Raw genomic sequence first — 16,231 nt, forward strand, 5'->3', positions numbered from 1 at the left:
AGGCTAACGATCATGTGTGTGTGTGCGTGGAAAGTTGAATGAATGTCCACTTCACCCAGATGGAGTGTGTGTTTGTGTGTGGGGCTTTAAACTGGAACAAGTTGGCGGCGACGCAGCCAAGTCAGCCACACCTTGTGTGTGTGTGTGTGCTATTAGATCGTATCGAATACAATCGGCCATGCTCAACGACAGTCTCCATTTCTCCTCTTTTCATGCGTCTGTGCATTAAGTGGTTTTTGCAGTTACACTCCCACCCACACACATTAAACAATTGCCACATATCACTTCATATGTCCATTTTCCATATCCTGCCCAAACTTGTTTTACAACAATCAATAAAAAAAAGAGATTTGCTAACCCACAAAAAAACCACCCACCCAAAACAAGCAGCAGTCGGAGCAGTACGAGGAGAATTTCGACGAAGATATGGAGGCCGAACGTGATCTTGCCGAGGATGCGCAATGGAAGAAAATCCAACAGAACACCTTCACACGTTGGGCCAACGAGCATCTGAAGACCATCGATCGTTCCATCAACAATCTGGAAACGGATCTCTCCGATGGCCTACGGCTGATTTGTCTCATCGAGGTGCTGTCCCAGAAGCGTTTGCCCAAATACAATAAACGTCCAACATTCCGTAGCCAGAAACTGGAGAACGTATCGGTTGCACTCAAATTCCTCGAGGATGAGGGCATCAAAATTGTTAATATTGGTGAGTTGTACAAATTTTGTTCACATATTTTTGATTTATCTTCTCTTCCTGTTCTGGGAATTTGGGATTATTTTTTTTTTGTTTTGTATTTTTGAAATGGGTTGGGTTTTAGGTTTTAGCGCGACTTTAAAGTCACGTCTTGCTGTGGCCATGAGTCAACTTAGCAACTCTGAAAATAAGCAAATTTGTTGTGTTCATGCAAATTGCATAATATGCGATTATATTATTATCAAATGCCAATATAACCATAGGTGGGTAACCGATGAGATAGCGGAAAAGAGAATAGCATTCATTTCAAAAAAAAAAAGGTCTCGCTTAACTGACGACTCCTCCATTGCATTCCAAACAAATCGTTAAATATATATTTAATTTTTTTCGTGTGTGTTATTTTCTTGTTTTTTCAATGCCTCGTTTCCAGACTACAAAACAAAATGATGTCATACGCGTTGAGTTCGTAGCGCCAGCTTCAATGCGATTTTTACTTTCATTTCATTTGTACTGCATAATTTAAGATCTGTATGACAAATTTGCAGTGCCAGGTGTATTGTATATGATGTCAGTTAATTCAGAATGCTTAGCCGTATCACGATCGTAATGTGTTTTTATTTGATTTTATTTCACACACGCCGCGTCGCCATCAATTTGATGGCCTGTTTCCCACCCAAAGAACTCCAACGAAGCGTGGACATAGTAGACTGAAGGTTCTTTTCATCGCCACCATGCTGGGGCTTCATTTTGATAGCTATCGTTTACATAGACTCTCCTCTATGTGTTTATCTAAAGACCCTCAACAGCGACGAGTCACAAGCTCGCTCTAACGGCATCAAAACAATATGTTTAATAGCGTGCTAATTTGCATTGATTAATACAAAAAAAAGAAAAATAAAAACTATGAGCATGTGATACGATAGTGTAGGTTGAATGACTCACAAGAATAAGCTCATTCAGTACTCAGTGTCGAATCTGAGCTCAACGTTCACTCGGTCAGCTACAAATGTAATAAATATATTTACACACATACTTATTTGTGTGTGAGTGTCTTCTAATTACCCCTCAACCTTTTTTTTATGGGCGACTCATGACGCAATTGATAAGCCAGCCAGCCTAACTGTTTGTCTGTCAATCTCGACAGAGTCGCTTGAGTTTGTCTGTAATTTCATTACGAGAAGTCTACAGATAAGACTGAAGATCATTCAGTAGGTGACACCTACACAACACACACACAAATACACACATTTAATCATGTGTGTGTGTGTGTGTGGCATGGAGTGTACATAAAAACCAGTTTGTCAATAATTGACAGCTACGTAAACAATGTTAACATTTATGGGTCCCAACCGTTTCGATACTCTCTTAAAGGGTCTTTTCATGTTGTCACGCATTAAAATTAATATTTCTCAATTGCTTTATAAATCAGTTTAATTTTAGAACTATTTTTCGTCATAGAAATTCCTTATAAAATGTATTTACAGTTTTTCTGCAAATCGTTCTTCACCTTGGGCTTTTTTCTACTTATAGAGAGAGAGCGCAATTAAATTATGTCATAAAAATGTATTCAAGCGTATTTAAAAGTCAACTCGCATTTGTTGTCCCCCTTTAGGGCTGCTTTATCAACAAAAGCGTGTGGAAGAAAAAAGAGTTTAAATTCCAAAATTGTAGCGCCTGGAAGAAGGAAAAAAAAAGAGTCGGAATGTGGGCAATAAAACAAAATACAAGAGTATCGCAGTGCAGAGCGCCGAAAAAAAAGTACTCGTAAATAATTTATGGTCTTTTGTCAATTCGTGTTGCTAATCAGCAAATGGAACTTTCGCTTTTGTTTTAACGATATCGAATCGTTCGGCGATAAGCTGTTGCAAAAAAAATAAAATTGGCATTAACATTGCAAAAAAATATAACTTTTGGCTATTGAAATTTGTCTATGAATCAAGTTAGCAACAATTATTAAGGAAGTTTATACATTTTCTATTTGACTCATCGATTGGGTCACTTAATTTCTTAGTATGAAATTGTTAATGAATCATTTAATGAATGAATTCACGTCCTGTCTTCATCTGAAGATGTAAATCTTTACAACTTTGTCTGCTCGATTATTTATTTGTTTGTTTTAAGCATTCATCCAAAAAGAAATCGATCCAAATTTGTTGAATTCTGTCATTAAGCCAATTGAAATTTTCATATGTAGTATTTATTTTGTTAATTAATTTAACGAGCTGCACCTCTTCCTGTCGCAAAGAGAAATGCGCCATAGAAATTACTTTTTTTGGGCCTGGGAATTGTGTGATCTGCAAGTGAAACTGGTTTCCAAATGCTCTCAAGACATTTCTCACTTGGTTCTCTTGATTTCTCTGAGCGCTTTTGTGCTGTCAATTGAATTAGCGAGAAGTCTACCCCAAAGAAAAACCCGTGCCCACTTGTAGATCCATTCTCATATCTGCAAATGTTTGCGCTAAAATCTACAACAACAGGAACAGAAAATATAAAAATAAAATGATAAAGCAGTCGCGCGCAATAAAATGCAAAAAATAACTTAACAAAAAAACAGAAAAGAAACAAATACTAAGCAAAGAGAAACAATCCTAATACATGAAGATATATCATATATATTCGTATGTGTACGAGTTGAGTATATAGAGAGAAGTCGCTCAGTTTGCTCAATGACATCATCTGCGGCTTTTTTGTCGAGTTTGCGTGAAGTTTCGGTTTGTGTGTTGTTGGGGGCTTTAATAAATGTTTGTGGATTGTTTTCAATTCTTCACTTCACACACACACAGACACACAGATTTCTTGCAAACAGTTTTTCTACAATTCTTCGAAATTCTGATCATCATCATCAGCAACATCATCATGCAGTTATCTAACTCAATTTGTCACAGACAATTGATCACTATTGATGACGCCATATTATCAAGGGCTCAGCTGAGTCAGAATTCTATAATTTAACTACGAATGCAATTCATAAATTGAAATATAATTGAGGCTTCATGTTCCATTTGACCTAGTTTCTTATTTCGATTGCTTCTTAATAGTTTCCTCAAATATTAACAACTTTTCATAAAGATTTATTATGCTAGTCAAGCAGTTGCTGCTTATAAAGATGTTACTCGAATCTTCTCTTATCTCTTCTTGACATTGTCATTGGTATTTATTCTGTTTAATAAATTTGTTTTGTTTTGTTTTAAGCTTAATAAGCTCTTTGCTGTTATTTATTCTTAGAACTCGCTAACGATAGCAACAAGTTTGTATTGTATTTGACTTTTTTGGTTTTTATCATGAAATGCATCAAAAAAGAGATTGGGTTGTTAGCTTTTCCACATTATTATTATATTATAGTTTTTAATTGGGGAAATTGATCCATAAACAGCAATCTGTGATACCCGAAAGTTTCTTTATAATTAGACTTAAAAATAAAGCTATTAAAATGAAATTTTTGCAGTTTGCTGTTTATTTATCTCACAAATTTTTAAAGCATTTTCTTAGAATATGAATTTAATTAACTGAATTTTACTTTTATTCATTTAAAATAGCTTGTTTCTGATTATCTAGGAAGTCTCTTTCTGCATTCACAAATAATCTTTAACTAAAATTTTGCTGAAATTTCTTAAACACTTTAAGAAAAAACTAGTTTATTCTTAACAGCTTTGCTTTTAGCACAGCTCTTAAAGGGAAGCGTATCCAGTTCTAGTTTAACTGCAAATTTGCGCTGCTTTCGTGTTATCTGCTTAAATTAGTTGAATTATGTACATAACTGTTATATTTTGAAAGTAGAATAATTATCAGGCAACGCCAAATATTAAATATTTATACATTTTATACATACTCGTTTCCCTTGGGAATTTCTGGTTGCTTCTTCTGCATGAGATAAGCTATGTTGTGGCTTCCGTTGATTTTTGTTGTTTTTTTTTAATTTTTCGGTGGGGTAAACATGTATTTGCTTAATCCAAACTCACGTAGATGAATCATCTGTGCAGCGCCCACATTATCAAAAGGTTTCCGCTGAATTCCACCTGACACGTTGAGTTTAAAGTGTATCGATGGCCATAATGATGATGACGATGATGATGATGATGATGTATTATGCAGTCAGCACGTATTAATCATTGCATATTTTATTAAACTGTGGAAGTTGTTAACATGACGCCATCAATTGCCTGGCACTCGTCACGGCTGTTGCAAGTGACATTGGATCACTGAAAATAGAAATGATGCGAGCGACTTTGAATGGATTCGCCTTCTCCCTCTCTTTCTCTCTTTCTCGCTCCTTCTAGACATTCCTATTATCAGCGTCATTGTTGTTTATTTGATAAGATTAAGCTTTGAGTATTGTGCGCTCTCTGCAATCTACATCGAATCTATAGCAATTTAGTCATCTATTCAAATTAGCAACTTTGTCCGTCAGAAGCTATTAGAGAGGCCGTCTGGAGCGTGAAAAGACAGCAGACCCGGTTCAATTAACCCCGAAACAAGTGCGCGTCGACAATGAAAAATTACACACTAAATTGCGGAGAAAGAGCTAGAAATTGTGGGGCCACAAGGCGTATACTTGATGTGGCAAGAACCCACGCCAAAGTGTCCAAAATGGTGCTGAGCAGCTTATAGTTTGTGATGATTGTTGTTTCTTCGCCGCAACAGCAACAGGCTCAACTTTCTAAGCAATGACAGTTCCGTGACATTCTTGACACCGTTTGCCCTGCCCTGACTCTGACTTGGCCTCTAACTCTGATTCCGATTCCAATTCCGACTGACTCTGAGTCTAATTTAATTAGAGACGCGCTGCCAGACGGCAGTTAAGCCGATCTCCGTCCGCCTGATTAGGCCAGGTCGTGTGGAAAACTGGTTTTCCCAGGCACACACATTTTCTCTCGCTGGAAAAATGTCGGAAAAATCAGAGACTGAGCTAAGCTCTCTTCCTCTGTGTCTGTGTCTGCAACTAAGTCTGTCTCGTTGTCTTTGGTATGCGCGTGCCGCTCAAGAACGTGTCTGACGACTGTGACCCAGCCCCACAGTCTCTTGGCATTGGCCTCAGCCTCAGTTTCAGTCGCTGCCTCAGCCTCAGCTTAAGCTACAAAGTCACACAGACTCCGTCTACGAGTTCGATGTGAAGTGTTGGCAATTTAGTTGCTGCTGGCGCTGCTGTTCTTGGTTGTTTATCTGCTGTAAATTAAGTAGTTTTCTTCTTTAGTTGCGCTCAACATCATAATTCTTGCATGTGGCAGCTAAATTGTGCCACGTCATGCGGCATAAAGTCAAGCTATGGTAATGATTTGCTTTGGCTGCTTCAAGCAGCAAACCTTTTTGGTCAAGTGAGGGCAATAGATAGCATCTCAAAGATACATTCCACACACAGATTTACATAATGTTGCAAGCATCTGCAACATGTTGCGACTTGCGTCTCACGCTGTTGCCTCGGCAGAAAAAAAAAAAGAGATTAGCTAAAATATGTTCACACTTGTTAATGCACAGCGAGAAAAACAATCAATTCGTTTTGGTTGAAATAAGCTTTGTTGAATATTTTTTTAACGAAAAATAAAAATATTATGGCTTTAGTATTTTTAATTGCATTGATTTATAATTCAGTATGTGTAAATACTGTATTTTTAAGTGCATTAATTTAACTTGATTTATAATGCAATATTTGTCTTTATTTTCGTTTATTAATCCTGAATTCTTGAAGTGCAATAAATTCCCCATTTTTTTTTTCGCTAAAAGTATTTTATTTGACGTGTCTTCCTCCGACAGAGAGGAGTGTGTAGATACTTATCGCAGTTATGGCAGCTCGATTGGCATTCATTTGCATATTTCTACATAGCAAAGCAGACATTCTTGTGAGAGACAACAATTCAGTTGACAAGCAATTCCAGTTAGAAGACACTCGCCACAGATCGCCTGGCTAATTAGCCAAATCATCTCTCTCTCCATCTTGCAACTCACGATCACAGCATGCGCTGTTGCCGTTTTAATTGCAGCTTTCTTCTCAGCCTCTCTCTCGGTCTATGAATAGTATATTGCATGTATATGTGTCAACAAAGTTGGCTTAAAGCAGTAGTAAATGTGCCGGGTAATACATTTGTCATGGCAGCATTTCAAACGTTAAGCGTAAAACATTTTAAGTGGCCATTGAGATGTGCGTTTAAATGGCCACAGGCTGCCAATTTGACGGCATTTGGCAAGCAGGCAACCCGACCAAGCTGGCCAACTTGGCCAGCTTAACTTGACCAACTTGCTAACAGCAATAGCAACAGCAAAAAAAAACAGCCGGTTTCAACTCCCATTCTCTCTCTCTCTTTCGCTGCTCTTTGCTTTCTTTGTCTCTCAACAAGTGGCTCGAAAAGTAAACAATGCCAAATTGCAAATTTAACAAATGTCGTCTTGGCTGCGTGGCTTCAAGGGGGCGTAAACATGCTTAGCGGGGGGCGTAAGTGTTGCCATAAAAAGATGTGTCCCCCCCCCTGCAGAATGGTTTGTTTGTATAGTGTGTGCCATGAGCTGAGAGCTGAGCTGTATCAGCAAATGGTTTAACGGCCCGTTGAGCAGCCAAAGCAGCGGCAACGAGCGTTCTACTAGAAAGCACCCTAAACACGCATGTGATAGACTAGAAAATACTCTATAGTTTGAGAGACTAAAAGATAGATATTGATGTCGATATAAGCATTAGAATTGAAATAGAGATATGAATGTAGAATCTGCATTTACAATCTAAAATCTGCTGATTGAAATATAGATATTGATGTGGATATGGTTAAAAAGATAAGAATTGATATATAGTTACGAATATAGATGCAGAGTTTATATATAAAATTAAAATTAACTTCAATTGTATCTATATAATTCCTTCTATTTAAACAAAATATATATAGATTGCATACAAACAATATACTGAATAGAGTATATAGTATTATGCTCTATATTCTCTATACTGTATATATGTATGTACTCTACCGGTATATAATATACTAGACTGTAATATGTATAGTAAAATATACTAATATACTATTATAAAGTATAAAATACTGATTTATTTTATTTGTATTCATATCCAAATTGAATTCAAATTATATATAATTATTTATTTAATGAATTTCAATGTTTTACAAGAGTGACTTAATGAGATCTTAGACCTTTTCTACATTATCATAATTTATTCTTTTATAAAAGATCACTTTTATAAAAAAGTTTTACAAATGTTTAAATAACAATATAATACAAAAGTATAGATATTTACATATGCCCATTTTCCCATTCAAATATTGATATACTTATTACTTATAATATCAATAATTGATTAGCAATATTTTCTTCCTTTCTTGCCTATCTTCATCTATGCACAGACTACCACACATTACTGTAGTTGGCTTAGAATTTGGCTCGTAAGCAAATGCTGCATTTGGTTACAACTGTTGAACAGGGCAACTGCAAGAGTTTCGCTCAACTTTCACTCCGATAAAATGCATTTCACATGACAGCAAACACAACAACAATGATGACACTGTCTTTCTTGGTAGCTCGTTTAGGCCTTAATGCCGTGGCCAGTCATGCCGGCAACGTTAGTTCCAGATCGACAGCACCTTATACAGCTGGCAAAGCTTGTGCTCAGGTGTTGGGTAATCTGTAAGTTTCGCTGCTTTACTAATTGATAAGCGATCGATGTGGAGCGCACAAGAAAAAGAACCTTTCACTTTGTTAACGGCCATGATATGCTTATCAAATGTCTATTGACGCCCAGCTTTTGTGGTTCAATAAACTCACAACAGAAATCAAAGAAGAGCAGCAACAATGATGAGGAATGGCAATTCAATTTAGTGTGATTACCATAACAAAAGACAAATCTGTTTGCTATTTCTGTTTTGGCCGGAGACGAGGTCGCGTCTTGTGAAACCGGCCAGACAACTTGGTCGCGTGCAGCCCTGAACTTGACCAGGCCAAAATGCCGATTGCCGACTGCGACTGCGACGTCGTCGTTGTCGTTGTCTTGTTGTAGCAAAGTTGTTGTAACAGTTAGCAAATATCTTGCACATAATTGGCAGCTTGTCGTTCAACGGCAACAAGTTTACAAGCGAAAAGCAAGGGGCAGGGGCAGGGGTTGGGGTATCGGGTGTTGGCATTGACAGATGGGGCTTGTCGGGCCTGCGGCTGCAGCTTCTGTACTTGCTGCACATTCGCAGAGATGTATTTACGAGCAGGCAGTTTGCCACTGTCTCAAGTGGTCATAGCAATTAATAGATATATTAAGTTTATGACGGTTTTGCAGAGTCTCCGTAACGGTGAAGCTCTCGTTCCCATTCCCGTTCCTCATTCCCGGTTTGACAAGCACCTCGCTTTAACCGCTGTTTTATTGGCTTCATCTTTTTTTTGTTTTTGCAGACTCTTCGGATATTGTCGACTGCAAGCTCAAGCTGATATTGGGCCTCATCTGGACGCTCATTCTGCACTACTCGATATCGATGCCCATGTGGGATGGCGAGGATGAGAAGCAGTTGAATGGCTCGGGTCCAACGCCCAAGCAGCGGTAAGTTTTTGACTTTCCCCCTCTTCTTCGAGTTCTCGCTCTTTAATAAATCTCTTTTATTTTGTGTGGCAGCTTGTTGAATTGGATACACGCCAGGATACCCGATATGCCCATCAATAACTTCACCAACGACTGGACCACAGGCAAGGCTGTGGGCGCTCTTGTCGATGCTTGTGCGCCTGGCCTGTGTCCCGACTGGGAAATGTGGGATCCCAAGGATGCTGTGCAGAATGCCTCCGAGGCCATGGGTCTGGCCGATGATTGGCTTAATGTGCGTCAACTGATCAAGCCCGAGGAGCTTGTCAATCCCAACGTGGATGAGCAGTCGATGATGACGTACTTGTCGCAATACCCCAACTCAAAGTTGAAGACCGGCGCCCCATTGCGTCCCAAGACGAATCCCAACAGGTGAGTGCAGTTATTAATCGTTCATCTTCGATTTCTTCGCTCTGTCTATCTACCTTTCTCTCTCTTTCGGCTAACTGCAACTGTGGCACGTAATCTTTCTTTTCCCCTGGATTCAAGTTAATTCACTTTTTGCTTTCTCAACTGCACAAAATGCATTTGATTAATAAACCCCAAAACTGAAATTCTAATTTTGAATCTTCTTTCTCTTTCTCTCTCTCTTTCTTCTCTTTATTTATATTTACTATGTCTATGTATGCAATTATCTGGGCAAATATTTTAATTGATTGGATATTGTTTTTGTTTTCCATCCCGCTCCAATAAAAATGTGTATATATATTTGTCTATATACATACTACTATATATGTTTAACTACCTGAATACCCGCCTATATATACAAAATATATGTATATAAAAAATTTACTGTCTGAAATGCAAAACTCAGCATTCCTCCGCCGCGGTAAGTTCGGCATGCTTTTTCTTCTTTCGGTTACTGACTGAAACGGCCGTCAATTCTTTTGGCTTATGTTTTTGATATTTATTCGTTGTAGTTATTTTTTCTTGATTTGTTTTTGTTCATTCTTGTTTCTTGTGTGTGCGTGCGTCTGCGCCCGCTTCACATGATTTAAATGTTCTTACCAGTTTTATTTTTTATTGTTACTTTTAACTGTTGTTGTTGCTGCTGCTGTTGCTGCTGCTGATGTTGCTGCGCTGTTGTTGATGTTGTTGTTTGTTATCTGCGGCTTTACCTTGTGCCTAGCCTTGAGCGCACGTATCTAATGGATACTTCAACACGCCGGTTCTCTGGCCGGCTTCTGGCTTCGCCTGTTGGCTGTTGGCTGCTGGCTGCTGGTTGTCTGCTGCTTTGTTGTATCTTGGCTCTGTCTCTGTTTGTGATCTTTGTATTTGTACATACTCGTAACATTCTTGTTCGCTTTGTGCGGCTTCATTAGCGCATTTTGTTGCCAACAATTAGTATTAACAAAACAACTTTTAAAGCCATGCAGTAAACACTCGCTAATTAAATCCGCAACGCTCTGTTCAAGTTCGTTAAGTTTTCGAAATTCACTTGTTAGCACTCGAAAATAGGCAGCGATTTTGTAAATACAAAAAGAAATTGGGTTTTCCCACTCGAAGAACGCGAGTTATTGCATTTCATATTCCTAGTTCCTCAACTCATTTGTAATTAATTATCATAACCCAAGCCAATCCACAGCACTAATATTATTGTAAATTTTGAAATTCACCTGAGTTTTTCTAATACTCTGGCGCTTAAAAGCATGCTATGTTTATTCGTAGCATACTTTTGGCTGCTCGTTTTTATTGCGGCCATTAGAAAATGTGTTGCATACTTGTAGGCAGTTTTTGAAATTTCATTCACCTTTATTTCTACTAGATTGCAATGAACTAATTATGTTTTTTTCCTGACACAGAGTGCGTGCTTATGGTCCTGGCATCGAACCCATTGGTCCTGTGGTTGGCGCACCTGCCAATTTCACCGTTGAAACATTCTCTGCTGGCAAGGGTAAGTTATAACCTAATCACAGCAATTGTGTAACTATTGATATGACTTTCTTTGCTAGGTGTTGTCGATGTGGACATCGAGGGACCCAACGGAGAAGTCGAGAAGGCCGATGTGCGTTTCAACAATGACAAGAATCTCACCTACACGATTTCTTACATACCCAAGGCCGAGGGTGTGCATAAGGTGACTGTTAAGTATTCGGGTCGTGATATTCCCAAGTCGCCGTTCCCCGTTAAGGTCGAGGGACATGCTGGCGATGCCTCAAAGGTTAAGGTTACGGGTCCCGGCATTCAGCCCAGCGGCGTGACCATCAAGAAGCCCACGTTCTTCGATATACTCACCAAGGATGCGGGACGCGGTGTGCCCGAGGTGATCATCATTGATCCAGCCAACCACAAGACATCTGTGGCGGCAAAGGTTCGTCAGTTGGAGAATGATACTTGGCGCTGCGAATACGTCACCGCACTCCAAGGGCTCCACTCGGTCAATGTGTTCTACGCCGGCACTCCCATCCCGAACAGTCCATTCCCTGTGAAGGTGGCTCCACTGTCGGATGCTCGCAAGGTGCGCGTCTCTGGACGTGGCCTGCAGGCGACGGGAGTGCGTGTTGGTGACGATGCTGACTTTAAGATCCATACCGAGGGTGCTGGCGAGGGTGTGCCTGAAGTGCGCGTCATCGGACCCGGTGGCATGAACCAGAATGTCATGCAGTCCAAGGTAGATGGCAACACTTACGAATGCCACTATTATCCCACCAAGGAGGGTCGCTATGTGGTCATGGTTACCTTCAGTGGCCAGGAAGTGCCCAAGTCACCATTTGAGGTGAAAGTGGGTCCCAAGAAGGAATCCTCCATTGTTGCCTACGGTCCAGGTTTGAGCAGCGGCGTCATTGGTTACCCAGCTGCCTTTGTTGTGGAGACAAATGGCGAAACGGGCGCATTGGGCTTCACTGTGGCCGGTCCCTCGCAGGCCGAGATCGAGTGCCATGACAATGGTGATGGCTCCGCATTAGTCAAGTATCATCCAACTGCTGTGGGCGAATATGCTGTGCACATTCTGTGCGACAACGAAGATATACCCAAGTCACCATTCATTGCCCAAATACTGCCACGCACCGACTTCCATCCCGAGCTGGTCAAGGCCAGCGGTCCAGGTCTGGAGAAGAACGGCGTCACTGTCAATCAACCCACCAGCTTCGATGTGGACACCAGCAAGGCTGGCAATGCGCCACTAGATGTCGTTGTTCAAGATGTGTATGGCGTTAAGTTGCCCGTGCAGATCAAGAATAATCCCGATGGCACCAAGAAGGTCAGCTACACCCCAAGCTCCGGCGTAGCTCACACTGTGGAAGGTAATTATAATCTACTTACCTCAAGAACATCTTTATTAATCTTGTTTCCACCTACAGTCAACTACGGTGGCGTCTCCACGCCCAACTCGCCGCATCGCATCTATGTAGGCGTGCCCGTGGATGCGGCCAAGGTGCAAGCCTTTGGACCTTGGCTGCAGCCTGGAGTACGTCCCAATGTGCCCACCCACTTTAATGTGGATGCACGCGACGCTGGTGATGCTGAGCTCAAGGTGAAGGTTGTGCACGAGGACACCAAGCTGGATGTCCCATGCCGCATCATCGACAACGAGGACAACACCTACTCGGTCGAAGTCATTCCACCCATGAAGGGCGCCTACACCACAACTATGACGTATGGCGGTCAACGTGTGCCTCTGGGCCAGAAGGTCGTCGTCGAGCAGACAGTAGATGTGTCCAAGATCAAAGTGGACGGTCTCGAGCCCAGTAAGTACTCTTAGAAAGTAGTTTCCATTCAATTTTTAGGATCTCTCTTTACTATATTTGATTGTGAGTTTTGTTATGGTCTTAAGTCCAAGTCACATTTCATTCATCCCACACTTAAGCTGCGCCCCTGAACAGTTTACAGCAGTTTCGCATCATCACCCATGGGCTGCCCAAGGCGGATTTGGCGGTGACCATCACCAGTCCATCGGGCAATCGCATTAAGGCACACATCATACCTACAGCCGAAGGATTTCTGGTTAATTTTACGCCTACCCAGTTGGGTGAATATCTGCTAAGCATTTGCTTTGGTGGCACACCGATCACGCCACGTCCCTTCCGTCTGCAGTGTCTGACGGGCAGCGACTCCAACAAGGTGCATGCCTTTGGGCCAGGGTTGGAGCGTGGCATTGTTGGCCAGCCGGCAGAGTTTATGATTGACACACGTGGCGCAGGTCAAGGCGGCTTGGGCGTCACCGTTGAGGGGCCTTGTGAGGCGGCCATCAATTGTCGGGACAACGGCGATGGCACTTGCAATGTGGCCTATCTGCCCACCGAGGCGGGTGATTATAGTGTGAACATTACGTTCAACGAGCGACACATCAATGGCTCACCATTCCAACCGATAATTGTGCCCGTGCCGAATTTGAAGAATACGCGTGTCAGCGGCATCGGCATCCAGCCGCATGGTAGGCATTGGAGTTGCACAGTTGCCACTTACCAACCGAGTTCCTGCTGCTCCGTAAACACCTCTAATCCGCTCAATTGCAGCTGACCACAAAGGCTAATCTCTGACAGCCCGCCACTGCCTCAGCCTCCGTCTCCGCCTCGTTACGTTGTTGTTGTATTTTCTAATTGTTGTCTTGCATTTTGTTGTTGAAACTAAAACCATTTGATACACTAATCGCATCGCCAATGTTATTGTTGCTCTACTTCTATTATTTACTTCCCAAATGCCTTGCTAATATTCCATTCCTTCCCTTTAGGTGTCATCGTCAATGCCGCCACCGACTTTATGGTCGACATGAGCAAGGTGGGCAGCAATATTGATTCCGGCAAACTCTCCTGCGCCATCTTTGATCCCAAGGGTCATGTCCTGCCCAGCAAGATTGTGCAGGGACCCACCGACGACATCTTCCGCATCATGTACTCGCCCTTCGAGGCTGGTCGCCACACCATCGAACTGATGTACGACAATATCCCTGTGCCTGGCTCGCCATTTGTGGTCAACGTGAAGAGTGGCTGCGATCCGACACGCTGCAAGGCCTATGGACCTGGCTTGGAGAAGGGTCTGACCAACCAGAAGAACAAGTTCACCGTCGAGACCAAGGGTGCCGGCAATGGCGGCCTCTCGCTGGCCATTGAGGGACCCTCCGAGGCTAAGATGACGTGCACGGATAACCGTGATGGCAGCTGCGATGTCGATTACCTGGCCACCGATCCCGGAGAGTATGACATTACCATCAGGTTCGCTGATAAGCATATTCCCGGTTCGCCGTTCCGTGTGCTCGTCGAGGAGACTGTTGATCCCAGCAAGGTAAAGGTCTATGGACCGGGCATTGAGCACGGTCAAGTGCGCGAAGGAGTGCCAACGGTGTTCAATGTGGATGTGGGCGAGGCTGGACCTGGTCGCATTGCCGTCAAATTGACCAACACCGAGGGCATCCCAGTCGATAATCTGAGCGTGGAGGACAAGGGCAATTGCATTTATGCGGTGCACTATGTGCCACCCAAGGCGGGCTCTGTGTTGACCTGCCAGGTCAAGTTTGCCGACGTCGAGGTGCCATGCAGGTGAGTCTTCTAGATTGCATATATATAGAGTAGATACAGGACTTCTTAATCTCTGCTTACAGTCCATTTGTGATGACCGTCTTCCCCAAATCCGAGGCAACCAAGGTGCGTGTCAAGGGCGTGAATGAGAAGAAAAAGACTCCTGCTTCGCTGCCCGCTGAATTTGAGATTGATACCAAACAAGCTGGCCAGGCTGACATCAATGTGGCCATCAAGAACCCTAAGGGCAAGCCCATGCAGCCACGTCTCGAGGAGGTGGCCACCGGCACCTATGTGGTATCCTTTGTGCCTGACGAGTGTGGCACGTATCAGTGCAGCATCAAGTATGGCGACAAGGAAATCGATAGTTCGCCCTTCAAACTCGAAGCATTCCCCACCGGCGAGGCCAAGAAATGCAAGCTGGTGGAGCAGGTGCCAAAGATTCTGCCCTCGGGTAGTCAGTCACACTTGAAGGTTGATGCTCGTGAAGCTGGCGATGGTGCTGTAACCTGCAAGATCACCAACAAGGAAGGCAGGTGAGTAAAAACAGCCAAAAACATTCCACCATTAGAGGTGGTATAATATTTGATTCCTTGGCTTTTCTTGCAGCGAAATTGTTGATATCGATGTGATCGAGAAGGATGGCTTGTTTGACATCTTGTATGCCTTGAATGACCCCGGAGATTATGACATCAATGTGAAGTTCGGTGGCAAGGATATACCGAATGGTAGCTTCTCCATTAAGGTAGCCTGATTTGTCCATCATTTACCAAAAACAAACAAACAAACTCATGTCCCAAGTCAGTCCCCATTTGAAATGAGAATGGGGAAATGTTTGTTGACACGAAAAATTAGCAATTATTATCATAATTATTATTTCCTTCTATATCAAATCTAGTCACATAAGCGATGTCGGGAGATATCCATATTATATTATCTATACATCTATATTTATATATGATACTTATATAATCTAGTCTGAGATTCGCAGTCATTTTTATTGGTGTTTGTGTCTTGTGCGTCCCTTTCATGTTAATCGACAAATTGTTTATGTACAAAAAAGAAAACAACTCATTTTGTTCGCAATACAAAAACACGCAAACAATTTACCTAATGTATACATCGATGTACATATATTTGACGTATGTATGTATGTACTTAATGTATGTATGCATCAAGTCATGAAGACCATGAAAACTCGGCAATTAAACAAGGAATACAATTTAAGTGCAACATTGTAAAACATGACAACAAAATAAATGAGTAAAAGATGATGAAAAACCGTTGGGAAAAATTCTTAAACAAAAACAAATTTCAACTGAAATTGAATTGCATGCAAATTTGTTCGTTATATTCAAAATTTATAATTATTTGAACCAACCAAATATGCTCTGCTATGCCAAAATTACAAAATGCGCTTTGTTTTACATTTATGCATATTCAATGCACCACAACAAAATTATTCAATTGTTTTAATGCTTTCATTTATATTTGTTATACAACACTCGTATTTGCTGTCGTAGT

The 16,231-nt window shown here is 41.6% G+C and overlaps 1 protein-coding gene across 5 annotated transcripts in view; it reads left to right on the forward strand.

Annotated features, from left to right (window-relative positions):
* Positions 1-16,231, forward strand: part of LOC132787348 (filamin-A) — a 34,606-nt gene that overhangs the window by 3,811 nt on the left and 14,564 nt on the right. For 2 of the 5 annotated variants that reach the window (XM_060794343.1, XM_060794341.1), the window contains exons 2-12: positions 391-712; positions 9,071-9,215; positions 9,288-9,623; positions 10,066-10,080; positions 11,054-11,145; positions 11,204-12,496; positions 12,554-12,940; positions 13,060-13,626; positions 13,924-14,728; positions 14,791-15,243; positions 15,317-15,452. In XM_060794343.1, coding sequence (XP_060650326.1) covers positions 391-712; positions 9,071-9,215; positions 9,288-9,623; positions 10,066-10,080; positions 11,054-11,145; positions 11,204-12,496; positions 12,554-12,940; positions 13,060-13,626; positions 13,924-14,728; positions 14,791-15,243; positions 15,317-15,452 — 4,551 coding nt within the window. The remainder of the gene's footprint in view (positions 1-390; positions 713-9,070; positions 9,216-9,287; positions 9,624-10,065; positions 10,081-11,053; positions 11,146-11,203; positions 12,497-12,553; positions 12,941-13,059; positions 13,627-13,923; positions 14,729-14,790; positions 15,244-15,316; positions 15,453-16,231) is intronic. The other 3 variants (XM_060794342.1, XM_060794344.1, XM_060794345.1) reach the window with 3 other exon arrangements.

The sequence above is a fragment of the Drosophila nasuta genome, chromosome 2R (genome assembly GCF_023558535.2).
Source record: "Drosophila nasuta strain 15112-1781.00 chromosome 2R, ASM2355853v1, whole genome shotgun sequence".
NCBI classification, from domain to species: Eukaryota; Metazoa; Arthropoda; class Insecta; order Diptera; family Drosophilidae; genus Drosophila; species Drosophila nasuta.